The 27,433-nt window shown below is 44.9% G+C and overlaps 3 protein-coding genes across 5 annotated transcripts; 1 reads left to right on the top strand and 2 right to left on the bottom strand.

Annotated features, from left to right (window-relative positions):
* Window positions 1–1,463: 1,463 nt before the first annotated feature.
* On the top strand, window positions 1,464–6,182 carry slc5a11 (solute carrier family 5 member 11). The gene is made up of 16 exons (XM_037256400.1): window positions 1,464–1,602; window positions 1,919–2,062; window positions 2,147–2,218; window positions 2,456–2,560; window positions 2,630–2,689; window positions 2,766–2,870; window positions 2,950–3,055; window positions 3,191–3,271; window positions 3,355–3,560; window positions 3,772–3,907; window positions 4,047–4,154; window positions 4,238–4,388; window positions 4,564–4,732; window positions 4,899–5,114; window positions 5,194–5,323; window positions 5,391–6,182. Exons 2-16 carry the CDS (start codon window positions 1,919–1,921, stop codon window positions 5,618–5,620), a joined length of 2,019 nt encoding a protein of 672 aa, XP_037112295.1. The 5' UTR covers window positions 1,464–1,602; the 3' UTR covers window positions 5,621–6,182.
* Window positions 5,836–15,968, bottom strand: arhgap17b (Rho GTPase activating protein 17b). 3 transcript variants are annotated; one of them, XM_037256397.1, is made up of 21 exons: window positions 15,576–15,968; window positions 13,616–13,655; window positions 11,849–11,953; window positions 11,605–11,681; window positions 11,414–11,525; window positions 11,270–11,346; window positions 10,929–11,031; window positions 10,787–10,855; window positions 10,635–10,716; window positions 10,440–10,567; window positions 10,220–10,331; window positions 10,065–10,146; window positions 9,906–9,986; window positions 9,720–9,833; window positions 9,547–9,638; window positions 9,274–9,406; window positions 8,510–8,749; window positions 8,211–8,332; window positions 7,406–7,810; window positions 7,002–7,037; window positions 6,373–6,507 (listed from the first exon to the last, which is right to left on the bottom strand). In XM_037256397.1, the coding sequence occupies exons 1-20, from the start codon at window positions 15,626–15,628 to the stop codon at window positions 7,030–7,032; spliced, it is 2,235 nt and encodes a 744-aa protein (XP_037112292.1). In that variant the 5' UTR covers window positions 15,629–15,968; the 3' UTR covers window positions 6,373–6,507; window positions 7,002–7,029. The 3 variants fall into 3 exon arrangements, with proteins under 3 accessions (XP_037112291.1, XP_037112294.1, XP_037112292.1); XM_037256396.1 differs by lacking the exon at window positions 7,002–7,037 and having other exon boundaries at window positions 5,836–6,507; XM_037256399.1 differs by lacking the exons at window positions 7,002–7,037; window positions 8,510–8,749 and having other exon boundaries at window positions 5,836–6,507.
* A 6,188-nt stretch (window positions 15,969–22,156) lies between these two features.
* Window positions 22,157–25,706, bottom strand: cbx8a (chromobox homolog 8a (Pc class homolog, Drosophila)). The gene is made up of 5 exons (XM_037256587.1): window positions 25,511–25,706; window positions 25,292–25,335; window positions 24,715–24,780; window positions 23,156–23,222; window positions 22,157–22,942 (listed from the first exon to the last, which is right to left on the bottom strand). Exons 1-5 carry the CDS (start codon window positions 25,577–25,579, stop codon window positions 22,250–22,252), a joined length of 939 nt encoding a protein of 312 aa, XP_037112482.1. The 5' UTR covers window positions 25,580–25,706; the 3' UTR covers window positions 22,157–22,249.
* Window positions 25,707–27,433: the final 1,727 nt, after the last annotated feature.

Genomic DNA, 27,433 nt, shown 5'->3' with positions numbered 1-27,433 from the left:
TATTTATTTACCTCTCTTGTGCATCACACCAGGCTGGAATAGCTGAAAATGTAGCATGGTAAAAGTCAACCTTTTATTTCTTGTCAATATCTTTGGAACACACAAATCCACTTTTCATACAATCCAAACTATTGAAATTCACTGACATAGTATCTTATCAAACCGCAATCATCATGTATAGGGCAAAAGCAAAACAACTACCAGAAAATATCCAAAACTTATTTAGGAATCGGGAGGGAGGTTATAAGTTGAGGGAGGTTATAAGTTAAAGGGGAATCACAACTTCAAAATCTTAAACATAAGAACAACCTTAAAAAGTTTCTGTATAACTATAACCGGGGTCAAACTATGGAACATTCTAAGTGAGGAACTCAAGCAAAGTCCAAATATCCACCAGTTTAAAAGAATGTACAAAAATATGTTGTTTAGCGGGTACAAAGGTTAAAAGTGCCGAAGGGCTACACACAAGTAAAAATGAAACAGAAAAATAAGTGTGAAAGTGTGTCTACTTGTGTTCTGTTATAGAATTACAGTATATGTTGAATCGTTGGTTTAATGGATAAAGTGAGAAAGGGGTAGGAATCTAAAAAGCTATGCTTCCTCCTACTCCTTTTCGAGCATTCTTTATTGATTTATTTACTTATGTATTATTATTATTAATTAATTTAATTTAATTTATTTATTTCTGTTTGTTGGTTTATTTTTTGTTTGTTTGTTGTGGACTTATATGTGGCACTTTAGAGTGTTATTTGTTTTTTTTGTTTTCTTTTTTGTTTTGGATGTTCGAAATAAAGATATCAATCAATCAATCAATCAATATCAAGAATTACAATGGGTGTTTGTTTCATGGAAACATAGAGCTTAACTTTACAGCAATAAATGGATTTTTTTTTACTATGGAAGCTCTCATTTTACAAGAATAGGCCGTCATCATGACAGTAAGTCAATTATTACTGAAGTAATTATTGATATATATATATATATATATATATATATATATATTTTGCAGTGGGGATGTAACGGAAAGCTCATTACATTTTAACTTTATAGTCAAAGATCTTGATGTTTATCTGAATTTATTCAAATAAACTCGACATTTTTTCCCCCCAAAATGAAGTCTTGGTTCTTGTGACAGTGGCGTTTCTTCTAAAATGACAACACTAGTCCCATAAAATATATTTTGAAAAAATATTCTTGTAAAATTCCAACTTTATTTGTGATTTTTTTTTTTTTCTTCTTCTAAAATTAAACCTACTTCTGTAAAATGTAAAAGCTTTCTGATAATAAACCTATGGTGAACTTTATTCCTGGAATTGAATTATTGTCTTTGTTTTTCTTTTGATTTTGTGTCTGATGAACACATTCGTAGACCTCTGATTCTCTGCCATGGTTTGGTAAAGCACTTGCAATGAGTGCGTGTGCGTGTCAAGTGTCGTGCGTCTGACGACAATAAACCTTTTACATTTTAACTAGTGATCAGCGTGCACGTGTTGAAAGTGGAATTTGATCTCCAGGTGCGTGAAAACACCTTCCTCGTGCTCATTCACTCATCTTTGGCTAGTTCCTGGAAATGCTTTATTGTTGGTGGCAACTGACGGAGAGGTGAGTTTTCTCTATTTGCAACAAAACACAAACTTGTAATGCATGGCACCACTAAGATTCTTCTGTTGGCATTGTCGCCGTTTTCCTCATTTGTGGCAGCAGGGCAAGTTAATTCAACTGACAGCACTTGAATTCACATGAACTACTTTAGTGTCTCATTGTATTTTTAAAATGTACAAATGTGAAATCAAGTGTTGCTTCTTGCGTGTCCAAGTACCTGCTTCTAGTAGAATAGTACATGGCTTGCTTTTCTTCAATAAATGATGGAGGTACAGCACATTTTAACCACAGATGTTAATCTCATGCTTCTTTTCAGATGACCTTAGATCTTGCAGCAACCCAACAGGGGAGCACCATGTCGACGACGCCGGCTCCAGGCGGAGGAAGTCCTCCCTTGGGAGCTTTGGACATTGTGGTACTGGTGCTCTATTTTGTCCTGGTCTTGGCTGTGGGCTTTTGGGTGAGTCCAAGTGAGGGAGGGGGGGGCAGGAGTTTCATTTGATCACTTCATTGTTCTCTTTGTGTTCTGTCATGTGTCTACTAGTCAATGTGGAAAACAAAGCGCAGCACAGTGGATGGCTACTTCCTGGCAGGGAAGAGCATGACCTGGTGGCCGGTGAGTTCAAACACCTTAAGAGGCATCCAGACTGACTTTGAACACATTTTATCAACCTGTAAATATTTAGAATTCAAGGCCAAGTGGTTTCACTGAGCAAGACACAGTTTTCAGCCAACTTATTCGCTGACACCTACCAAGCCAAGCCCTGCCTTTTGAAGCCATACACTCTCAAAGTCACAGACACCACAGTAGAACGGACCAAAAATTCCACTGCATCTCATCCTCTTCTTGCAGGTTGGGGCCTCTCTGTTTTCCAGTAACATCGGCAGCGGACATCTCATCGGGTTGGCTGGATCCGGAGCAGCGGCGGGAATCGGGGCGATTGCCTACGAGTGGAATGTATGATGTGCCGAGACTCTTGGGGGCCTCGGGGTACTCAAGCGTTGCTTCCATGTTTTGCTGTGACAGGGAATTTTCATGGTGCTTCTGCTTGCGTGGATCTTCCTGCCCATTTATCTGGCCTCCGGGGTAAGCTGAGTCCACACCGACATGAATTTCATTGCATCATCACTTAGTGACACGTTTTCTGGTCGCTTCCTTCCAGGTGACAACTATGCCTGAATATTTACAGAGGCGATACGGTGGCAGAAGAACGCATTTGTTCATGGCTGTCTTATACTTGTTTATTTACATCTTCACCAAGATGTCGGTATGACTTGGACCTTTACGTCTTCATTTGGCATGTCCAAGTGTGTATGATGCTCACTCTCTCTTGTCTGAGATGTCAGGTGGACATGTATGCTGGTGCATTGTTTATAAAGATGGCTTTGCAGTGGGACATCTACCTGGCGATCGTGCTCCTGCTAGCTATCACTGCGCTCTACACCGTGGCAGGTCAGCCCACATTACTCATTTAATTGCATCAAATTAATGTTATTTTTAGTAAATGGTAACACAATTGTATGGCCAAGAGGCTTCCTGTAGTCTTTTAAAACTTTACTTGAATGTGTTGTCTTGTTCCTTCCTCAGGTGGTTTGGCTACTGTCATCTACACCGACGCCGCTCAAACGGTTATCATGCTGGCGGGAGCGCTCGTCCTAATGGGCTTTAGTAAGCGCATCCCAAACAATGACGCCACCTGTGTCATGGCATCTTTTCACATTGGCTCACTCTATTTTTGTGCTGCCGTTCAGGTTTTGCAGAGGTTGGAGGTTGGAATGCTCTGATGGAGGGCTACCTTAAGGCCATCCCGTCAGTTCGCGTGCCGAACACGACGTGCGGCATCCCCCGAGAGGACTCCTTCCACATATTCAGAGACCCAGTGGACTCTGACCTCCCGTGGCCTGGCGTCATCATGGGCATGTCCATTCCTTCCATGTGGTACTGGTGCTCTGATCAGGTCAGGTTTCTTCTATTTTTTTTAAATATGTGGCATCCTTCAAGGATCACTTCTAGAAACCTTGTTATTTTTGTCTTTTTAGTCTAATTGCTCCTTTTGGCTTATCAGTAAACTATGGAATTCATTGATTTCATCGTGTCATGCAGTAGCTATTCTAAAGAAATACACCACAACAAAAATGGCTTCAACTGCGTGTGTGGTTGTTATTTAGGTGATCGTGCAGCGCTCGTTGGCTGCCAAAACGCTGACCCATGCTAAAGGCGGCTCCCTGCTGGCTGCTTACCTCAAGCTTTTGCCTTTCTTTGCCATCATGTTGCCCGGCATGATCAGCAGGATACTTTACACAGGTGGGAAACATCAGCGGAATACTCCAGTTGACCGTAGTTGCCTCCACCTTTTTTCAATCAAATGATGGAATAATCATTTGGGTCCAAGAAAATCCAGAACGTTTCACACCCATTTGCCCTTAAATAAAACTGTTTCCAGATGACGTAGCCTGTGCTGATCCAGAATTGTGCGAGCAGATCTGTGACAACCCAGTAGGATGTACCGACACGGCTTATGCCAGGCTGGTCTTGGAGCTTCTCCCCGCAGGTGACTTCCTGTCCTTTATTCAACCTCGGTATTCATATAAAATGCATATTCATATGCATTCATATAAATGCTGCATCTTCCAGGACTCCGAGGTCTGATGATGGCTGTGATGATTGCTGCGCTTGTCTCCTCGCTCACATCCGTCTTTAACAGCGCCAGCACCATTTTCACCATGGACCTGTGGAAGACATACCGACCCGGGGCGTCCGAGTGGGAGCTTATGATCGTGGGCAGGTCCGTTTATCTTTTTATTCGTAGCTATGGACCACACAATTGGATGTGAACTCTTTTGGACTGTAAAGTAAAATGACATGGATGGGTAATCAGTATTTTAGTATGCGCACTGTCTGTTGGTAACCAAAACAGCAGCACCGAAAACATTCTGATAAGCAAATGTTTTACTTTCTAGGGTTTTTGTGCTCATTCTAGTGGTGGCGTCCATTTTGTGGATTCCCGTCATTCAAGCCAGTCAAGGGGGACAGCTGTTCATCTACATCCAGACAATCAGCACCTACCTGCAGCCGCCCGTGTCCATCATCTTCCTCCTGGGCTGCTTCTGGACTAGGACTAACGAGAAGGTAGAGCAGTATGTGATTTAGGGCTGCGCATTTGGTTTCCGGCACCACTGTGTCACAATTCGAGAGAGCACCAATAGCTTGCTGACTCCATTGCTAATGTCGTTGAACTTTCCTCAGGCCGGGACCAAAGCACATGTTCCAAGCGTTGTTTTCTGCATGCCGGCAGGGTGCTTTCTGGGGCGTGGCCGTGGGCCTGACGATTGGCTGCGTCCGCATGCTGTTGGATTTTATCTACCCGGCTCCGCTGTGCTTCGAGCAGGACGACAGGCCCGCCGTGGTCAAATCGCTGCATTACCTCTACTTCTCCACGCTGCTGTCCTTCATCACACTCGTCGTGGTCGTGCTGGTCAGTCTGGCCACCGACAAACCCAAAGCCGAGCAGGTCAAAATGTTCCTTTATTTGTTGTGAATGCTGCATTTGTGCGTGTTCATTGATTGGAGAATGTTTTTTTTTATTTTAGATTGACCGTCTGACTTGGTTCACAAGGTTTGCCCCCGTGGAAGTCAAAGAGCAGAGCGTGGAAGAGGTCACGGGTCACGAGATGGCGGAGATGGTCGTCACGGAAAAGGCAGTTGACAGCACGAGAAAAGGTATAGTTTTCCATCTTTTTGACCTTGCTCCACTATCTGCTCATTTGCCATCTCACCCAACTTCCAGAGTCTTCGGACCCGGGCTCCGGCTCGAGACGTCAGTCACGGCTGGTGTCTGCTCTCTACTGGCTGTGCGGGATGGAGCGACAGTCTGACGAGGCAGAGAAAAGACCCGTGACGCCCATGGCCCCCGACCTCAGTCAACTAAAAGAAAATCCAGGTCTGAAAAAGTTGGTGAACGCCAATGTCGTCATTTGCCTCTCTGTGGCCGTGTTCATCATCAGCTACTGGGCTTGAAGGGCTGCCATGCTCCTCAAAAGGTGTTGCTTTTCTCGGGACATTAGAGATTTTTGCATTCCAAGAGAAACGGCAAGTGACAAAAGTACGGCCAGGTTTGTTTTTCTGCAGCAAGATGATGATCACATAAGTGCAGCCCAGGCCACAATGTGAAAGTCAGAAGTATCCTACATGATTGCTTTGATATGTAAATACATGAAAAAAAGAAAAACATGACAAGATTGTAAAACTTTAATCATCACAAGTCATGGCGCAGCAACGGTCTCATGTTTCAGTATTACTAGTATAAAGGTGAAGATTGGCAACGATATGAAAACGTTGGGCTATATTTGGTCAAAGCTTTGAAATATTGGAGCACAGTTGGTCATTACCAACCATTGTCAATACCGATTTTTAAATATAAATCATTTTTTGGACCAAATAACGAATATATCCTCAAAGCAATTAAAAATGTCACAAATCAGTCCCCAAAATATACAACAAACCAAATATGAGCCACTGGAAGACAGTCGGTGCACAATATTGCACTTTGGTCAACAACCGGCACCACACAAGCCAAAACAGCACCTCGTTTTCATCCCCTTTCTGTTTTGCTCTGTCTTTGTTCCACGCAATTTCACTCGCACTTGGCTGCCGTGTTAAATAGATTCACAGAAAAAAAGCCTTTGGATCAAGCCTGCCATCAGATTGTCAGAAATGCGTTCCTAAGGTGTTGAGCGGAACCTGGCGGCGGCGTAAAAGGGGCGCATGGCGCCCCGCTCACAGCGAGGTGCTCTCCGTGTGTGCGTCGAGTGGCGGCGGCAGGGTGGCGGGCGGCGCCGCTTGCGGGCTCGCTACCATCCCCGGGATCCACACTCGTCTGGCCCCCTTCAGATCCAGGTCGCCGTCTGCACGGGGTCGTAGGGGAAAAGGTCAGATACGAGCGCGCCCACAAATTGGCACGCTTGATGCACACTAAGACACTAAGGACTCCTTGAGCGTGGTGCCTCTAATTACGAGTGGTTCACGTTTTTGGAGATGCCAGCCGTTGGTCTTGAAGGCATTGCTGATTTTATTGTCCATTGAGACTAAAATGTGATTTAGTCTTTTGGGGGGGAGTCCTTGGAGTACATGTAATGTGTGGCACATGATCAGTGCTACATAGAATAGGCACAGTTTTTTTTTGTTTTGTTTTGTTTAGTCACACCCAAGGTCGATGTTAGTTTGTCTGGACAGCAGCAATTGACACGTACACATCACACCGGATGGATTTCGAGCCAGTCTATCTATTGTATCTTAACGACACGCTGTTAGGATTTCCCAGACACCCTCCCTCCCTCACACACCTGCACCCACACACACATGCAAGCAAACCAGGCGCATCAGCCAGTCGGAGTCTTACCAACGCCTGCCTTACAAGGCCCGCCACCTCAGACATCTGCAATGTTAGACACACACACACTTCACGTCACCAGTCACATTGAAACCCAAAAGGCAGACAGTAAAAGAAAAAGGAAGCTGAAAATGTCACTCAGCCAAGCGGCACATCCAAACCAACACGTCGTTTAGAATTCGGGCTGACGTCGGCAAATTCTTATTGGTCGAGCAATCGCTGTTGTAAGTTTAAAAAAATGACTTTAGATAAAACCGTTTGTAAAATTGATAAATCAAAATATATCATACTAATTTAATCAGATGTTTTTCTTAATGAATCTAAAAGTAGACTCGGAATTACCCCGCACCACCACCGATTTTTATTTCCCAATTTTTAAACTGCCAATTGATAGCGAGATAGAACCGCCTTACCTGTGATGATCTTGGACGAGGAGCCGACGAGGCCGTTGCAGCTGTCGTTGCTGACAGCCGGTTGAGGCGGCGGCGGCATGTTAGGCCGGGGCCGCGGCTTGGGTGCCGGCCGGGCGGGACGGGGAAGCGAGCCGTAGTGGTACACGGGTGGCTGGGAGTGGGCGCCGTCGTGAGGTGGCGTGTCGGGCGGCGTGGGCGTCCTGGGCGGCGACGGCGGCTCCCCCGGTACCAACGCTTGGGGCGGCTGCGGGGGAGGGTGGCTGGGAGCCTGGATGGGGCTTTCTTTGCCCGAGTGGCGCCTGGGATTGATGGCGGGATTGTGAGGGGACCCCGGAGTTTGGCTGGCAGGCTGAGAGGCGAAAGGACTGGCTTGTTTGGGTGGTGCCGGCGCCTGTTTCTTGGTCCCTGGAAAAAGGAACATATTGCATTTCAAGTATCAACTGTGTTTCCTCAGCCTGTGCATCAACTCGACTTTTTGTTTTTTGTCTGTGGTTCTAATGCCAGTGCTGCACGGGCTCCCTCTAGTGGTATCCGAAAGGATCACGCCCTGGGTGTAATTGCGTTGTTTTTAAACTTTTTTTATTCAACACATTTGCCTGAGAGAATTGTTTATTTTGAATTTACTTCCAAAATGAGATCTGCTCATTCAATGCAGAAGTGCGGCTCATTACACACTTCCTGTTTGAAAAAAGGAACGGTGTATTTTTGAGGTGACGCCTTCAAGTGGCCATCTGTGTTAATTCAAATCGTGCAGACATTTTGAGGCACTGTGCGGGGAAACAACATTACGTGCCGCTCGTCTTACCTCTGCGGACCATGTGAGGGCTGGGGCCCCTGGATCCACTCTGGGAATGCGACGTTCCCGCTGTAAGCTGAGCTGAACCATTCCTCTGCGGAGGCGGCGTGGACATGAGCTCCCGAGCCGGGCTGCGGGCATAGAACGGCTCCAAATCATTTTCAAAGCGCCATGTAATTGGACTGGCCAGACATTTCCAATTTGCTGGCTTCTGACAAACGCAAAGAGGCGAGGGCGAGTTGGGCAGGTCGGATTGCTTGAGAGCAAACGGCGTTGCGGGGAGGATATGCGGCTAGCTCGCTCCTTACCTGCTCTCCTCCACGCCCGCCTGGGAGACCAAGTGAGGTAGCACGGCAGCAAGCCGGCCCCCGGCACCTGCGCCGCCGGGCTCGATCTCCAGGGCGGCAGTTAGGGGCTCAAAGCAGGCGGGACCCCCGCCTTCCTGGTGGGGCAGTGGCGGCTGCAAGTTGGGCGAGCTTAGCTGTGGCTGCTTTCTAATGGTGGTGCCGGCTCTACGTGGGCTTGCCTCCGGAGGTTTGTTAACAGTGCTACGGAAGGGGGGGGGGGGTCAAGAGGCAGAGGGGCAAACCACACACACAAATTTTAAGAAAATTCCCAGGAGAGCTCAAGAGGAACAGAAAGCCAAGGGCAGACATAGCCGAGCCCTCGGAAAGCAGAACTCGACATGAACATGAAGGGAAGCAACGTGGCTGCACGAGACGAGACAGATGGCGGGCGGGAAGCCAACACATGACCAGCAACCTGCAGTCAGACCCAAGCTTTAATTGCAAGAGTACACAATGGGAGGAGTTCAGAACACAAATTGCCACATCGACAAAACGTCTTTTGGAGAGAATCAAGATGATTCTCCAAAAAGATAGGGGCTACTTTGGACTAGAGCACAGGCTGAACGTTTGGACAGGGCTGCTGTCGGGTGACCGTGATGGAGTCGTCAGCCACTACGTAGTGGGCCGACACCGCCGGGGCCCGCCAATCCTGCCCGCTGGCTGTCTTGGGCCGGGACGGGAGGGGAAGTGGCAGGCTGAGGCTGAGGTTGGCGCGAGACAGGTACCTGTCTTTGCGGGGAGACTGCGTGTCCCCGTCTTGCACCACCAGGCTGCCGGGGCGCTTCCTGTCCGGTTCGCCGTCCGACGTGGATGGGTGGGTGGGCATGGCGAACATGCCTGACACGTTGAAGTCCATTTCTGTGTGGAAGAAACCAAGCAGCCAAGGACATTTAGTTCAGCAACATTATGTCAATTAGGGCTGGAAATAAAATCTACTTGTGTTTGTATTTTGTTCCCTGAGCTACTTTTCAGCCAGAAAATGTTTTATGAAGCATTACCTTCAGGAAAGAACCAATCAGCGTGCTGGATGATGGGCTCAATGATGGCGACCACATGGACCGACGTCGCTGCCGCCATTTCGGCCAGAGTCCTGTGGGAGACGAGGCGCAAGTTCAATGGCCGGCGAAGACCAAGCGAGGCGAGTGCGCGGGTGCTTGCGCCGTCCCCTCACCCCTCCATCTTTGCCCACAGCAGGTTGGGGCCCAGCACAATGGCGATGTTGCTGGGAGACATTTTGTTGATGTCGCAGTTTTGAGCCAGTCTGGCCAGAAACTTCACCAGATACCTGTAAGCATTCCTTATTATTTAGATGATTTTCCCACATTCGGTTGACCACATCAACGCTGAGCACACCTACCTAAAGTTGGCTTTGTGAGTCTTTGGCAAATGGTCACATGTCACCCACAAAGCCTGAAGTCGCTTGTCAGGGTCAGACACACTGAAACAACATGTGTGCACACAGTTAGCGGAATCACATCCTGGGCACACACACCTTCAGCTGTGTGCGTCGTCTTACTTGGACGCCTGCGTCCACTCGTCATACAGGCCAAAGGTCATGAGAGGTTCAGGAAGTTCCCTGAGGTAGGACTTCAGGGCTCCTGTGTACAAAGTGGACCATTATTGAGAAAAAAAACCACGACTGGGAGCAGATCATGGTTTTGCGGTCATCACCGGCGACGGCGTGAGGGTCCGAGTAGAACTCTTCGAGCTGGGACGTCGAACAGTCCAATGCCGCTTTCAGCTTTTTTAGTTTGGAAGCTCCCGCTGCTATTCTGAACAGACCCTACAGAGCGAAACCGCAAAATGTGAGTTAGCGTAGCGACTTGCTAAACAACAATCACAAATTGAGAGTTAGCGCAGCGACTTGCAAAAACAATCACAGACCCCCCACCTCTTCCCTCATCCCGGTCTCCAGCAGCATCATGACGCAGGCCTCGATGGGCAGCGCAATGTCTCGGTTACTCCGCTTCAGATGCTCCTCCAGGGCGGTGCCGAATGCCGGCTTCTCCGTCCAGGAGTCTAAAGACAAAGGTGCCAACCAAACGTTTATGCGCTCGTTTCCTCTTTGAAATGCCTCGCTGCTCACCTTGCTGCAACTGAATATTCGGTATCGCTTCCTCCAGAGCTGCCAAAGACCTTCTGTGGTACTCGGCCTGGGCCTCCAATAACTGCCGACATAGGCGAGCACCAATGTGGTTCACTTTGCTCGTTCATCTCATCATCAGGTCGTGTACCCACCATGAGATAGTAGCGAGCGTAGTCGCCTTCTTTGGACGCAAAGTTGTACATGTCTGCCGATAGCTGGTCCTGCGGGAAAAGTGTTCGCAGACGTTGCGGACAAAATGGCATCGTCATTTTATTTAGAGCAGCGGAAACCTACTTTACATATTTCCACTTTGTTCAGAGCTTCGTCCATCTCGTCCTTGAGGGAGTCCACCTTAGCCGCCATGGCCTGGTTGCTGGACTTGGTCGCTTGGTACCACCTGCACCACAATCGATTTTTACCCTCAACAAATTGGACCAAATGATGAATTTTCAAATGTGCTGAACCAGTACCAAAAATGTCGTGCTTTCTTATTTCTGTATTTAATGGTCTCTTGATTTAATGCCCCATTAGAACCAGACTAATTATCTTATTTCCACGTGAATTCGCTTTGAGGCAGAGTTAAGTTTTGTTTGGGCTCATCGGCTGTAATGCTGCAAGAAGAACCGAACGCCAACCTGGTCTTTGCCGAGTCGTAGTCCAGGACCAGTTTGGCCAGTTGCTTCCTCTGTTTCAGTATGTTGGGAATCTCAACCTATGAGAATTCAAGTTTCAGCAATGTGAGCAGAATCAGGACCCCCACCCCCCAGCAGGTGTGGTACCTCGGCCAGCGTGTTGAGAGGCTCCAGAATGTCTCTTTCGATCTGCACCTCGTGCTGCATCAGCTCGCTGGCCAACCTGCCCTCGGCTTCGCCGCACACGTCCATCATCTTGCTGCTTGCACACGCGTTGCATTCAAGACAAAATGCAAACATTTGCAATTTGGGGTCACGACAAGGTGGACGCGGCTCACCCGATCAGACTTTCGTCGCCCAGCTGCGAGCCGCCCTCCTGCATGGCCTGAGACAGCGTCGTCAAGGGCAGCTTTTTCTAAAGACACAACTTGGAAGCTCATAATTTCGCTCAGCCAATCAAAGTGCGCTAGCGGCCCGAGAAAGGCTTCTGTCTTTTTTTTTTTTTTTTTTTCTCCATTTTGCTTTCTTCAATTTTTTTTTTTTTATTGAAAGAAATGACTGCTGCTTTGTTATCCGACTCACGTGTCGCTTCTCGGTGTCTGTGCCCAAATGACCCTGCAGGCAGGACACCAGCCTCTTGTTCGTGTTGTGCGACATCAAGCGCACCAGCTCCATGCGCCTCTCGATCTGATCACACACACACACGCACACACACACGCGTGCGCGCCCCGCCCTGGTCAGTTTTTTCACAGTTTTTTGATTTGGAGTAGATCCATCTTAAAAAGGAAGTATGTTTTTTCAACAAATGCTTATTTGTTCTGCCTTTTGAGTTTCTTTTTGAACTTCGAAAAGCGCATTTGCAAAAGATGCCATCGCACTTCCTCTTCCTGCCTGCACATAAACAAGCAGGGCGCCTCATTGGCTGAGAGATTCCCATCTTTGACTCTCTCGTCATCCCATTTTCACGTCTCCCATTTGACATCCTTTTTTTTCCCCCCAGACGCAGATGAACGCCGCTGTCTGGATCCAATTGATTAGCTCATCATTCCGCCTCGTCCGCGGCCGGCTCAGATTTCCACACTGCAATCGAGCTCTTTGACAGGAAAAAGAAAAAAATGAATCCAGGCCATGTGGGGATCAGACATGATCCCACAACTTTGGATGTTTTTAACACTCCTGGCTGTTTTGATTGTGGAATGCACTACCTTGTAACCCTCTTCACTCTTTTCTAACAAAGTAAGCTTCCGCAGAAAGTCAGACAAGTTCTAACTTGTACTTCAACCTGCAGGTTCCTCCGCCGGAAGGAGTTGTAACCCACGTTGGCGAGGAAAACGTTGAATATTGGGCATATTCTGCTAGCAGGCAGGTAGATGAGCGCCGTTCTCAACAAAGATGTTGCTCCGCATGAAAACTTCCAACAAGAACCCGCACTTGCTTTTTACACCTGAGGAATAGTTTGAAACGTCAGTCCATGTCTTGTCAGGTCTTGACCTGCCTCAACACAACTTGTTGAGAACATCTCCAAACAAGTCTGCCAGATCTCCAAAGTCTGCCCATGTAACTCCCATTTTGCGTGTTCTCTTTGTTTTAGGCTTCGGTAACAAACTTGCAGTCACTTAGAGAGTCCCGGCGGTCATTTGATTGTCTTGTAGACTCACTTTGCTCCTTTCAACACCAGTGGCGTCTTCTCTGTCATATCGTTCATCCTTTTCGCTATTTTGCGGGGTCATGTGACCTTGCCGCACGGGCAATTTAACAATTAACAAAACTTAAGCGCGATCCCGCCAGCCGCAGTCCTCGATTAGGTGAGCTGTCCAAAGGTTTACAAGATGGCCAACTGGTTTCCGCCCTCAACAGCCGCACGCCGTGAGGAGAAACGGAGCCGGTGACCTCGCACTTATATTATTTCTCACTCACTTTGCTCCGTTCGTCAGTCCGAGCGAGCACAGCTCGATGGCCAAGCCTTCAATTTCAAATCATCTTCTTTCATGTGGCCAAGCGCTGCTCTATTTTCCGTCCCCGCCCCCAACATTTGAAGCTAGCACCACATTGCCTTTGGTGGAAAGCCGCCAGCCACGTCTCCTCCCCCCACTAGTCGTCAAACTCAACTCAACTTGGGCTGAGGGAAGATGATGACTTGAGCAGAAGGCCTCGTACTGCCGTTTGCTGTCCACTAGTAATGACATCAGTGCCGACGGGCTCAGCTAACAGCCCGTTTTCTGGGTTGGGTCATGTGATGTTACCACGCCAGCAAAAGGCAGCTTGCGATGGCAACACCAAATATTGATCAAAAACACTGTAGTGGGCCTTCATTTATGATGGTGAAATTGGCATGGCACAAGTATTTACCTGCAGGAGGTCATCACTCAGCACCTCGGTCTTCTCGGCCCTGGCGAGAGAAAAATTGCACTCATGGTCAAAATGCAGGCAATGACAACAGCAGTATGACACAATACAAAATGTTCTTGTCTTGAATTGAATTCTGCAAGACTTGGCATGCTGCAAACGAGCGCAAACTTCCAAATGGAGTTCAACCTGTCTTTTTGTGTACACAGCAGAATGTGAGCCGCTCATCACACGATCTCACTTGAGCAGAATAATAATGCGCACAGTCAAACTATGTGTTTACTCGAGCAACTCAGCGGAAACTCGTTTCTATGAAGGCGCTGTGAGATTCCTCCGTCGTGTCCCAACAGACGCATCCCGTTGTGTCACTGTGTTTGTTATGGCAACACGAGGTGAGCGAGTAAGTGAGCGCCGGAGGTCGCCAAGGGGCACGTCTGAGTCTCAAGCACTCCATTCAAAACAATCATACTCAAAAACTTCTTTTCTCTAGTTGTCGAATTGTCTTGTATTTGGTGTGTCAAATATCCCGGCCTGTGAGCCTCTCCTTTTCAAAAATCGGAGTCTCGTCATGACTGTTGTCCGACTTTTCAAAAATTGAAGTCTCATCATGACTGTCGTCCGACTGGAAGAAAAGCCTTCAGTTCACAAGTTGTACATCGGACATGTTGCTCAGACAACAAACATCTTATGAGTGAAATTAGAATGCGAACGGCGAGCATCTTCCTCTTCAATTTGAGATCCAAAACAGAGTTTTCTTGCCGGATGGCTCTTTAAGCTCCGAAACGGCTTTGCTTCAGAAGCATGACCCCAACGAGCACACAAACCAGGCAACAAGCACACAAAACTTCAAAAGCATGGCGTGTGTGTGACCACAACATGGAACTCATGTTTCCATTCCAGTCTCACTCATTTACACAACCCCACCCCTCTCTCCAAAATGCTTACTCCACACAATCCCTCTGTGGCCAAGTGAGCCTGCCTGAAAGGCACATCACAGGGGACACAAATCCATCAAAGAGTTCCACTGTGGGTTTACTGCAGGGCAAAGCCTCAGTGGGTGTATCTCATATTTTCAGCCTGCTTGTGGGGAAGGGGCTTCTCACTCAATCATCACATCGCCACAATTGTAGCATCACTCCACCGACTTGTCGTTTTTGCTTCAAGTAGGCCTGGCTCCGAGCTAGTTCTAGGCTTGGAAGTGACGTCGTCTCCTCCAACCTTTTATCGATTCATTTTATTTTCCTTCTGTTGTGTAAAGATGGACGTCAGACATGTTTGATTTCACAAGTCTTTGCGGCGACGTGATGCAATAGATGAGCACCAACAAAACCAGAAACAAAAAAAACACTTCGTGACGGTTTGATCTGCTGGGTGGGTTTCTGAGAAAGTTATCGGGGTTAGGTAGGTTTGGTGAAGGGGTTCAAAGAATTTATGGGGACTCTATGCATCTGTTGATACCTCGGTACCGAGGAAGGTAGTTGGCTGCTTAGTATTGGTGGGTGGGGCTCTTTGAGAGTGCCTCGGTCGGGAGATAGTTATCTTTCGGTAGGTCGCTGGAAGAGCGGCTGGGTAGGGTCAAGAACTGCGCAACCTCGATGATGAACACATTGTTGTGCCGTCATACAGGCGATATTAAATGGGTAATGCGTTTGGATTCGTGTACTGGCTCCCATTATAGCCCGTTATTTTTTACATGCAGTCATTAAACCAATCGAGTAGGAATTAAGAAGACAGCACTCGAACCTTGTTGAAGAATTCAGCATGAATTCGTTTGCACGAGACTGTCGAGAAAGCTTCCCCGCTCGCCCACCCACGTTTAAGAGCGACGGATAAAGTGGCAAATGTTCTTCGTTTTGTATATCAAAGCTGCGCGTTCGTTTGCTGCCACGAAAGCTTCCAATAGAAAGTGTCGGTTATATGCTGGCGTTGGCTTGTAACGTCCTTCTAAATCCGAACAACTCACCTCCCGACTGTTTGGTTGGCCAGTTGCCTCATCCGGTTGAACTGTTTCTTCATGTTGCTCGCCCGCTTGCTTCCACTTACATGAAACCACCTAAAAAAAGGGCAACGGCACCTCCGCGGAACTCTTCCTCTCTATGTGGCTCCGAAAAAAAGTTGGGCTAGGTCGGAGCCATTGTACTTTGGGGGGAAAAAAACTCCGCACAGACGCCCAAATCGTCTTCGAACTCTCCAAAATGAAGGACTTTAGAATAAACAGAAGCAGCTAACGTAAAGTGGCGCAACTTCTGTCTCGACCAGCTGACAGCAAGCCATCGAGCGCAAGGAGAGACGAAAAAGTTGTGGGCTGGTTCGTTATTGCTGCTGGGAGCGCACAAGGAGGAAGTGACTCGACTTTCCTACTGTACCGCACACACACACACGCACACAAACACACGCACGCACACACACACACACACGTGATACCTCCGCACTCGAAAGACGCTTCATTAGGGACACCTCCTCCACAGCTCGTCATAGTCAGAATTGGTGTGGAAACTTGCTGCCTTTGCAAACATGTCATAAGGCTGACTTTTGGATCACACTGCCACTGAGGTGTTAACTTGACATCATAGTGAGCTAATGCAAAGTTTTATTTAAAAACAAAGGATGTCAAATAAAAATTCATAAATTATCAAATGTATTTTTGTTTTTCCTTCTCGGCCGTTGTAACTGTTATTGTAATGTAAGAATTTTAACAAACTACCAACAAAGCACATATTGCTGGTCAAAAAACTATTACATATTTTTTAATCAGAGATGCAATTTAACTTTTGCAGATGTATTTGCACCGATTTGGAATCTGCCCTCGTTTTTTTTTCTTACACATCGTTTTCATAATAATAATATAATAACACTAATATTTTTTTGAATATTTATGAATTAGATTAGGTTCAGCAACGGGTGAATTTGTCTAACGTTGTAGCTATAAATTACATCAGATTGTAAAATCCTTATAAAGCAGATATTTATAGGTCAAACCTAAAAACATAAAATAGAATATTTCAAAAACTTGATGTGCTATTTTCAAAACCTTGTCCAACATTTTACAGACACTTAAAGCCATCTTTGACTCAAATTTGCTGTTTCCCAATGTGCTATTATTATTATTATTATTATTATTATTATTGTTGTGGTACAAGGGCTCTCTCTAGTGGCGCACTGAATTAAGTGTTGAAATCGGAGGTTCTCAAGTCTGTTCCTCGAGGTACCGGTGCATGATTTCTCGGTCTCCCTGCTGCAACACACTTTTAAAATGATCAGGACTGCTGTCTGCCCTCTGCAGACCTTGCTAATTATCTGATCATTTCAATCAGGTGTTCCCCCGTAACAAAAAAGATACAGCATCCTTTGTGCTCCACGCGCTGCTCAAGCAAGGTAACAATGTTACACTTTTCCATAATAATTCACCCAGTGTCACCCAAGCAGTTTCTCTCAATAGCCTCGAGTTTTCTCTCATAGCTACGGCACTCCTCTGCCTTATCTGCCTTATCTGGCCTCTTCTTACAAGAGGACGTCGTGTAAAGGCCCGACCGGGATTCCTGCCTGTCGACCTATGAACCTTTGCAGTTAGTCATGAGCGCAAGTGTTTTGCTCGTGGCGGTCACGCAGCGTCTTGTACTTTGTACTACTCGGGTGGTTAAGCTGATTTTAACTAAAGTGTTGGGCCAGCGCTTGTAATCTTGGAACAATTTAAGTGAGGGCTCGGGGAATTAAAGTCCCGATCTGGAAACGGAGTGGGCTCTCTGGGCTGAACTCATGAAATTTTTGTTTGCGGGCACTATCTGCAGGCACTGTGGGGTTATTACAGCTCTTTCCGTTTTTCGGTTCCACCGGCCCATTTTCCTCCATTCACATTTATTTTCATTCACCATTACTTCTCTGTATTCGACATTTCTTGTAAACAATTAAGTGATATTGGATAAATTCCTGTTGCAACGTTTGACGATGTCTCCTGGTTGGGATGGACTGCATATAGTTGAGGTTGGCAGGGCAACCACTTCATCTCGGGCGTGTTTTGTTGCGTGTGTTATTGCTGCGGCATATTGGGACGTTCGCGTCTAGGTTGGAGCGTGTCTCGGAGAGACACTAGTGAGGTTTCCATTAAATGTTTCGAATTTTCAAGCGAATTTGGAGAATAATGCGCAAAATGAACGTGCTACCTATCACCCTTTCTATTTGATATTATTATGTGAATATTACAAGAGAGACGTCAAATGAGAACGTCTCTACTACTATTAATTAGCATTTATGTTTTGTTTTTGTGTCCTTAATTGGCTATTGAACATGATTTGGGTATGACAGTTTGTGACGACGTATACTGTACAAACAAAAGGTTCATTCGTAGCGCCCTCTTGTGGAGACAAATGTGGAGCACATGTAAAAGCCTGCAAGCACAATTATTTGCGAAATTATCGGAGCCATTTGTGTGCACGAAATTATTTATTTTTAGAAGTATTATTTCAACCCACTCCCCACAACACAAAATAACAGTTTATTAGCTCGCTCGTTTATGATACATGTACGTGACAGATTAATTACAAGTTTTTTATTGCTTTGGAAAATTTCCATTTTCCAGAGACGTGAGTTTCGAAACTGAAGGGAGAGCAACAGCATATTTTTGTTAGTTTATACAAACTTATATGCTTTTCATACTTTTATACTGTTTTACTTATCATGTCAATCAATGTGTACAGATTCCTATTGATCTATATATTTTATCATGTCAATCAATGTGTAAATACTCCTAATAATTTTTATACACACATAGTTATTCAATCAGAATACTGACACAGCACATAGAGCTTGGTAACTTTTCCATTACACATAAGGCACAGCTCATTAACTTCATGACACATAGATACATTCAGTTGATAACAACACATTCAGGTGGTAACAGAACAAATGTCTGCCTTATGATGTGTTTTTCTCTTTTTCCCCCTCCCTTATTCCTGCTTGTGGACACTACAAAGCCTTCTGACCGGAACTATGAGGTTGTTGTTTCATCTGCCGAAGTGCATTGTGTACTGACTGCCGTAAAACAACCCAAGATCTTGCAAACAAAGAACCAACTATTACTCCACATCTTTGTTTTCCTTGCTCAACGACGGACATCTTGAACAAACCAATCCTAATAAATCCATATTAAAAAAAGCAACCAAAAGCAAAGCAAAAAAGCAAACGTATCGTCTTGGTTACGTTGTCAAGGGAGATTTTCTTTTTTCTATGAACGATTGAATGCAGCTTAAGATTTGTCCCCAGGCCAAAGCGAACCCCTGTCACAAAGAAGAAAAATAAAAATAGCTGTTAGAAAGGTTCCTATGTTGATGTTAAAATGTTGGAAAGTTACGTCATCGCGTGAGTTACCTCAGCTTATCGCGATTGTTGGAGCTTGTGCGCAGCGGTAAGTTAAAGGTTGCTGGTATCGACTGAGTATGTTGCTGTGATCGTGTGGGTTTTTGACACAAAGTGAGTATATACATTTCATTTTTACTACCGTCTACTGTTGTGCCGTTTGTCTGATCGCGGTTTGTTTCGTGTGTGCGCCGTTTGATTGATAGCTTCAGCGCGCTCCTTTAAATTTGCCTCGCTTTGTACGAGTAGCCGTTATGCAGCGGCACGGCGTCTAACGGTCGCCAGCAAATGTATTTTGTTGTCTGGATGACTTATTGTGTGTTGCCAAGAGTATTTCATTTATGGTGATTTAGTATAGCAGAACCGTTACGCGCAGTTAGTTATGTAATGTGTGCCGTCTACTAGTGTTGTGTGACATCAGAAGTTGAGCGTTGACTTACGTGCTGCATTTCTGTCTGTTGCAGAACCACACGCACACACATCACACACCCACACTACACACCCTTCATATAATATCAATAATCACACACACAAGAATCACATTCACACACCCAAAGACTCACCCATGTACACTACACACACCTGCTCTCACATTCTTACGACCAAACGTATACCCTTTTGCCAGTTTGCCTGTATGCCCCTATGAGCCACAGTGCCTGTTACTTTTTTGCCAATAATTCAGTAAAGCAAGCAAAACTGAACTACGTCTTCCCTCCAGTGTTCTGACCGACACCCGGGGGCGAAATGAGCATAACCATCCGAGCCAACCCCCTATACAGTCCTCAGGCTCCCCAACAATAGTGTTAGCAGTTTGCATTATTTTATTGCAATGTTTTTCCTTATTCAGATTTGTTTCAAGACTACAGTTAGACTTAGACTTCACTTTGATGGTTAATGTAGTTATTGCAATTTTGTTGTTTTATCACAGTAGATTGGTTTATTTACATTTCAAAAACCAGAAGCCATTCATTTAGAAATGTGATTGCACTTTAGTTTACATATTTAAATGTTCAGATATTAAGATGTGATAGACAGTTTTTGCATGATTTGAATGAGGCAAAATAACATGCTTTTTCTCTCAAATATATTGTTATCATTTGTTTCAGATGTACTGTAATTATTTTCTGTATAAAAATTAAATTTGGTGTTCAAAAAGTCTTTTTTCAAATTTGAGTCTTGAAAAAGAAGGGGTCGTCTTATAATAAGGGTTGTCTTATATTCGGGCCAATACGGTATTACGCTTTCGTGATAACGAAAAATACTTTTGTTTTCGTCAATGAACTCGAGTCTTGTACGTGAACACATGACAGGAAAAACGCTTTATAAGGTGCAAGTTGATAGCTTTATTCCAAATAATTGTAACCAATACCTCTTCACGTTTTCAACATGAATACTGCAACCCTGCACGCGCGGGAATAAAGATTAAACTATTTTGTCATGTTTTTTCAGTATTTCAGCGGCACACGGAGCACAAAAAGCATGCAAAATGCAATTTAGCTCAAACTTGGCTTAATTCGTTGTGGGGCACGACGTTCATTCTTTTACTGATCTGACACGTGAAATGCGAAAAGTACACAGTGAGGCTAGTAAAGTGAAACCAACGATAAAGGACAAGTACACAAAAATGAAAAAAGTGGCTTTGTTGACAGTCAGACGGCTACAATGTATTCTAAATTTGGCCAACAATATAATGTGCAAAAAAAGCATGATGTTACTCTTAAATCATATTCAACTGTTGTTTTTTAACAATTAAATAATGTTTGAAAGCTCTATTTTTGAAAATATATATTTTTAGCATGACAGTAGCATGTAGCGTCATTGTTAGTAGCTTTAACTGGCCACATCATTAGGTACACTTGCACAATACAAAATAGTGGACAATGTATTCAGGGTGGGCCAAAAGTAGGGATACACTTTTTAAATGTACTTTTTAAAGTACTTAAGAATGATTGCAAAAAATAGTCACGAACAAAGAAAGTGCATTCTATTAGACAAGTTTGGATGGAAAAAGGCCAAAAAGCAGTTTCATGCAAAGGGAGGAACGAGGAAATAAAAAGCAGGTCTGAGAAAAAAGCTAGAAAGGAAAAATCAGGGCTGAGGTGGAAGGCGGAGGTAAGGGTTGAGGACAGAAAAGTGTGTTAAAGTGAGGACAGGAATGAAGGCAGAAAAATAGATTCAAGCAACATAAAGTGAGGCTACATAAGAAGGAAAGAAGTCAGGAAGGAAAAAGGAAGCAAGGGAAAATAAAAGACGGCCGAAAATTAGGTTGAAGCCAAGGAAGAATGGCTTACATAAAAAGAGGATCTGATGGAAGGAAGACTTTTTGCACTCCGGCCAAAGCCATGTCTAATAACAAAACATTGTTTTGCTGCCACCTTGTGGCATCTCAAAGCAATGACAAAGATTTTGCCTACTTTTGGCACATCCGTCTATGAAATGTAATGTTAGCAGTGGTCAAGTCAAACTAAACTGTTTGACTTCCTCATTTAGTGAAATGGTGCAGAATATTATAAGTAGGAAACAGTTGTAAGATTATGATGAGGTCAGTGTCAATCCGAACAGAGCCTCGCAGCTGTGGTATCGCACATGTGTGCCTAATAAAGTGACCCACGTGACTTCGGAGGTGTGTCCGAAAAGTTCCAGGACTGGTGTCACAAAAGACAAATTTGAGAACCAAATCCAACACGTTGGGGGGGGGTTCTCCTCTTCCAGGAATTATCAGATGCTCATGGCATTGTGAACTAATTTAGTGAAATTCCTTTTGGTGTGTACAACGTGGCCACTGGGAGTAGTATAATACAGCAATGCAGATAAACGAAGAAGAGTTTCACAACTGCGACTGATAAGCTGTAGTAGTAGTCATTTTTCACAGAGTGTACAGAATCTACATCTGTATAGTTTTGCAATGCTGTTTACATGTGTTGATGCACTACATCTTGATTTCAAATATTTGTTCTTTTAAGGGTGGCGGGCACTGGTTATGTATGGTATGCTGATTGAGCACTGCAAATTGCCCATAGGTGTGACTGCGAGTGCGGATGGTTGTTCGTCTCTGTGTGCCCTGCGATTGGCTGGCAACCAGTTCAGGGTGTCCCCCGCCTACTGCCCGATGACTGCTGGGATAGGCTCCAGCACGCCCGCAACCCCTGTGGGATGGGACAAGCAGTATAGAAAATGGATGGATGGATGTTCTTTAAAGGTTTGCAACTAAAATATCGATGCTAGTTCCATTAGTCTTGAAAAAACTAGTCTTGGAACCTTTCTGACACACCTCTTATGAGTCTCTCATCTTTTCTCTCGAAAAAAACCTTTGTCGGTGTAGTTCTCTCTGACAGTGACGGTGAGCAGGTTCATGGTGACGTCTGTGACTGTCACCGTGTCCATGTTGGTGAAACGAGGGGTCCAGGAGGAGCCTGGGGCCGTGGGGGGGCATACCACCCCGAGTTCTTCTCCCGTTATTATCGGCAGGCTCACGTTTTTGTCACTGTGCTTCAGGACCGCCAGGTAATGAGTCCTGCCTCCTCGGTCCGGACGGGTGTAGGCCACGCCCATGTGCTCACTGCTGGACCTGGGCGTAATGGTGGTCTTCTCCTGGAACCTTCTGGTCAGCTGGGCCAGGCTGGGGTCGGAAGATCCCCCGTCCTGAGGGAAGCGTCTGCACATTTTGGGGGCGGGTTCCAGGCTTTCATCCTCGCCCCGCTCATAATGCAGACGCAATTTGGGCTTGCGTCCTCGCTTTTTGGGACCTGGTTCTTGGTGAGAACTGGCTGCCGATCTGACCCTTCTTTCTGGTTCCAGGGCTTGGCCGGCGACGCTCTCCCCTCGGTTGACTGCGCTCGGGGGGAAGATGGTGGGGACCACCGTGCGCAGACCCTCCCGGGCTCTCGGTGTTATGATGGGCTCCGGGACCGGATAGGAGACCTCAATGGGCCGGACTGGATCTCGTCTAAATTCGTACGTTTTCTCTCTGGCTTTGGCCTGTTTGATGATGACAAAGTTCAATATAACTGAACTGGATTTCGGCAGCCAGTGTTTCATACGCCACTACAAGGAGCACACATTTTTAGAATCACTGTTGTAAAGCCAGGTAATGTTCATCTCTATCCTCAAGCAGCAGTATTAGTCACTTCAGTTTTATTGAAAGTGTGACAGTAACAAAGACAAGATATGGAAAGGACTCAATTAACCAACCTTCAAGAGAAACGTCTCAGGCTTGGGTCCTCGCTTTTTGGGCCCAAAAAGCTCTCTCTCACGTTCTCTTATGGATGAAAATAGATGTAAATGATTAACGATAGAATGTTTAAAACAACAAATGATTGTCTTAAATCTATTATTAGCTTTGATTATGCTAAAGCAAGCAGGCAATATCTTGAGTTAGCTGGCCATCGAGCTGGATAACGAAAATATCGAGTGTGATATTTGACTGACTTTGGGCGCAGGGACGTGCGGTCAGAGGAGGCAACGCCTCCCCTGCCATCATGAAAAGGGGAAAAACAAATTCAATTGTTTTTATTATAAAGTCATTTTCCTTTTAATTTCAATAATTTGGTATCATTTTGAACCAAAAATCGCTGAATTTTTATAGTTATTTTAAAACCGAAGACAATTCGCTTGGAGGAGCCAACTTCCTGTCTAGCCTCCTCTGAGGATTGCGTAATCACACGGCTGCCTGTGTTGACAGGCTATGCAGTTAGACATAACTGCTCTTTGTCTTTATGTCGCTGTTAAGTGTTCAAACACTGTGGCTATACTAACTAATTTCCGTAGTTAAGATGGTGTATATAATATCTTGTGTTTTTTGTCATCTGTCTGTAACATCATGTTTCTTTAGATGAACAAAACGGCTTTGAAAAGAGACCTTACGGAGGCTACGAAAAAAGGTTCTCCAGCCTTATCGCAGGGGGTGCTAGCGATCCCGGGATGCTTCATGCGCCTACCTGTAGAATAAGAGATCTCCAGGTCAAATTTACAGTGAACAACTGAGGAGCAGTCGTCTATTTGTTTCGTTTTACGTTCGCTTTTTTTTTTCTTTTTTACATTTCGTTTTACAATGGAGGATTACATATCCAAACGATTTTCAACGATGGATTTTCGGTCGAAGCAGGAGGTCATCAGTAAAGGAAGAGCAACTCTGGAGTTAAAAGGTTTGATTCGGACAACGGGACTTACGAGCATGTCTTTTCAAAACAGGTACTTCAGGCTGTTAGGATCCTGAACTCGCTCCCCCTTTCAGCGTAGCGTCCTGTTCTTGCTGTCTGCTGTATGCACACTGGCTCGGTTTTGCTCCTCTTATTTATTGGGTTATTGGTGTATTATTTATTCATCGCTCGTTTTATTTATTCTTTTTTATTTATTATTTATGGTTTGTGCCTTCTTGTTTTTGTTTTGTGTCGCCTACTTGTATGTCTCGTCACCGTGGGATGGAGGAAACGGAATTTCGGTTTCTTTGTGTGTCTTGACATATGAAGGGATTGACAATGAAGCTGACTTTGACTTTGAAAAGGAGTGGTACGCACAATCGAAAACAAGTTTTTGATTCCATGTGCTTTATTGAGTGTTTTTATGTATGAAGACTGCTGGTATGAGATTTTAATTAAAATAGTTCACTTTCTTTTGGGAGGGGTGATGTCAGTGGCTCCCCAGTCATGAACCTCACCGCACGTCACTGTTTGGGAGTGTCCTAATAATTTCTACTTTATGTGTTTTGAAGTGAGAGCAGCACTAATCTTGGAACGTAGTTTTGGACTCACCTCTCCTCAAAAGCTGCCAGGAGGCGCTCATCCAAGATGTTCTCCTCTGGCTCCCATGTGCTGTACCTGCAATAAGGAGAGCTATGTTTCCCAAGAGACACGCACCAGCCAGCCAGACGGCCCTGAATACACTCACACATACACTTGAGCACCAGTTAACACTACGCTATGCATTTGCTATGCATTTATAATCCACACTTGGTTTAGCTGTGTTTCAGATAGCTACAATCGTCCCTTCAACTCTTCCAACCATGGCACACGTGTCTATACCACTTTATGTTGTGTGTATTGGAAACAGTGAAGCCAAGGGAACGAATCGCTACCAAATGAAAAATTGACCGTTGGGAATAAAATCATTTTATTTCGTTAAACGAAAGATTGAATTGGGATTATAAATACAGGTCAGGGCTCCCCACTGCTTGTCTACCGTAAACACGGATGGAAAACATGGCTGCAACTAAGCAACAGCCTTGATCTGATATTTATGTAGTTCCGCATGCCGTCACGCGGGGCCGCTGCCCCCTCCACGACCTAACGTCCTTGCTATGAAGAGAATTGTATACTGTACAGTACTCACTTGTGAGACCAGCCCTTCCATTTCACCAGATATTCCCAACGACCCTGCGAACGACACAAACACACGCGCACGCACAACCGGATTATAGGCTCCGTCGGGTTCGTGCACGTCGCCGCTGCACAAACACAAGCTTGCGTAACAGGCGGAACCAAAAAAGTATGGAGGGCTAAAAAAAAAAAAAAATCCAAAAGCGGCAGCAGCGGCTGAGCGACACCATACCCGACGGATCCGTCGCTTAATGATGGACTCTGCAGCAAAGACGCTCTCCCCGACGGCAGACAGCTCCATGATGAGCCGCTCGCTCGCAATCCCCCGCGGCCTTGTACTCTTCTTCGCTACCTCGCGTCTTCCTCGGGCTGCTTAATTCCGCACATCCCATAATACGCAATCTGGCGTGGACGATAGGGGAAGGAAAGAGAAGGGAGGGGGGGTGACGTAACGCGCTGTTGCCAGGCACCGCATTCTGCAGGGGCGGGCGGTGGCGGAGCCTGATTGGCCAGCATGTTGCTACGGACGACGGAGGGGGCGGAGTCTGAGTGCTGTGGAGCCCGTTGGAATGTGCGCAAGTGGCGGACTCGCTGCTCGCTCCTTCCCGTGAGCAAGCCACAAAGTCCCACCGGTAAACTTTTCAAAGGAAGATGGGTTTAACTTCTGTGTATTCAAATGTAGTTCTATTCACGAGCACTCCCATCTCACACCAAAATGCTAATTGAAGAGTTAAATTTAAAATATTGATCAGGCAATAGCCATAAGAGAGCGTGAAGTGTAAAAAGGATGATGAAATGGTTTGTCGGACGTTATCATCACATTATTTTGTCATTCTAGGTGCATTTAACATTTATACCTATAATCACGCTTATTTTCCAGCGCTTTAATGTTCATAAAAATGCGCTTTATATTTACCTTACGCACGCCGAATCCTCCCTGCTGGTAAAGCGACATAATCAGATACACAAAACCTGCGTTATCCTCCCTGCTTTTAACATGGTAAAGAGACATAAATTAAATACACAAAACCTGCGTTCATCAGAAAAACAACGTGAACAAAAGATATGAAATAAAATGTTTTCATTCGAAGAGGCCTTAAGCCTCATTTCATCTGTTTTTAAATCTGACTGATGTGTTACTGCGCGTGCAAGCTCTTAAAACATGTGCGAAAATTAATTTCAATTTTAAAAAACAATTTAAATTCAGACAATTACATTCAGCTAAAACCACCCATTTTAATTTAAAATGAAACAACAACAAAAGAACGGTCATTTTCTCCCCTAAACATTTTTCCGTATGAATTGGTCACAAAAATTCCTTTTTGAAATGGCATGTTGACTTTGCAACCTCTACGTCTTGTTAACTAAAGAGTTACAATCACAGCTCATGAAACACTTTGACAAGACATAATGTGCTATATTTAACATTTGATGTGACCAGAAATGCATTTTCGAGTTAACATTTTTATACAACCCTAACAAACAAAACATATTTGGACACTTTGGTTTTTTTTCTGTCTGCAGGCTGTCTTATTAAAAAAAGATTCGTCATTTGTATCAAGGTAAGAATGTTTATTCATTGTATATTAATTTTAGCTTTGGGAGATAATCATTGTGCATTTATCAGTTCATTAAAAATCAGACAAAACACGATTTTGATTTAATATTAGTAAAACAAAACGACCGATTATTATTATTATTATTATTATTATTATTATTATTATTATTATTATAGTTGTAGCGATTTTGTATCATATCGAGCATTATACAGTTGTAAATGAAACGGAACGAGAACATTTCCACGTCTATCCTTGAAACGACAGAATATGTAGGTCAAATTTTGAAATAAAAGAAATACAATTCCAACGTGTATTTGTGTGTTTAATTGTTCCACGTGGCGATTGTCGTTGAAATAAATTTTGGATGACTACTCCTGCTGTTTGCACGCACGCCATATGATGTGCCTCGGTTTTTTTTTAAATGAAAAAAAAAAAAGCCGAGTTATTAATAAAGCGTTGCTTTTGTGACAGTGACCAAGTTGTGGCAGTTATAAAATATTACTTTGTAAAATAAAAATTAAAAGCTAAACTGCAACCTATTTCCGTTTTCACGTAAACGATCTTTTTTTCTGCTTCAAATGAGTTCCACAAAAATG

The sequence above is a fragment of the Syngnathus acus genome, chromosome 8 (assembly GCF_901709675.1).
Source record: "Syngnathus acus chromosome 8, fSynAcu1.2, whole genome shotgun sequence".
NCBI lineage: Eukaryota > Metazoa > Chordata > Actinopteri > Syngnathiformes > Syngnathidae > Syngnathus > Syngnathus acus.
Note: the sequence above shows the minus strand (reverse complement) of the source record. Positions and strands in the feature narration are given on the sequence as shown.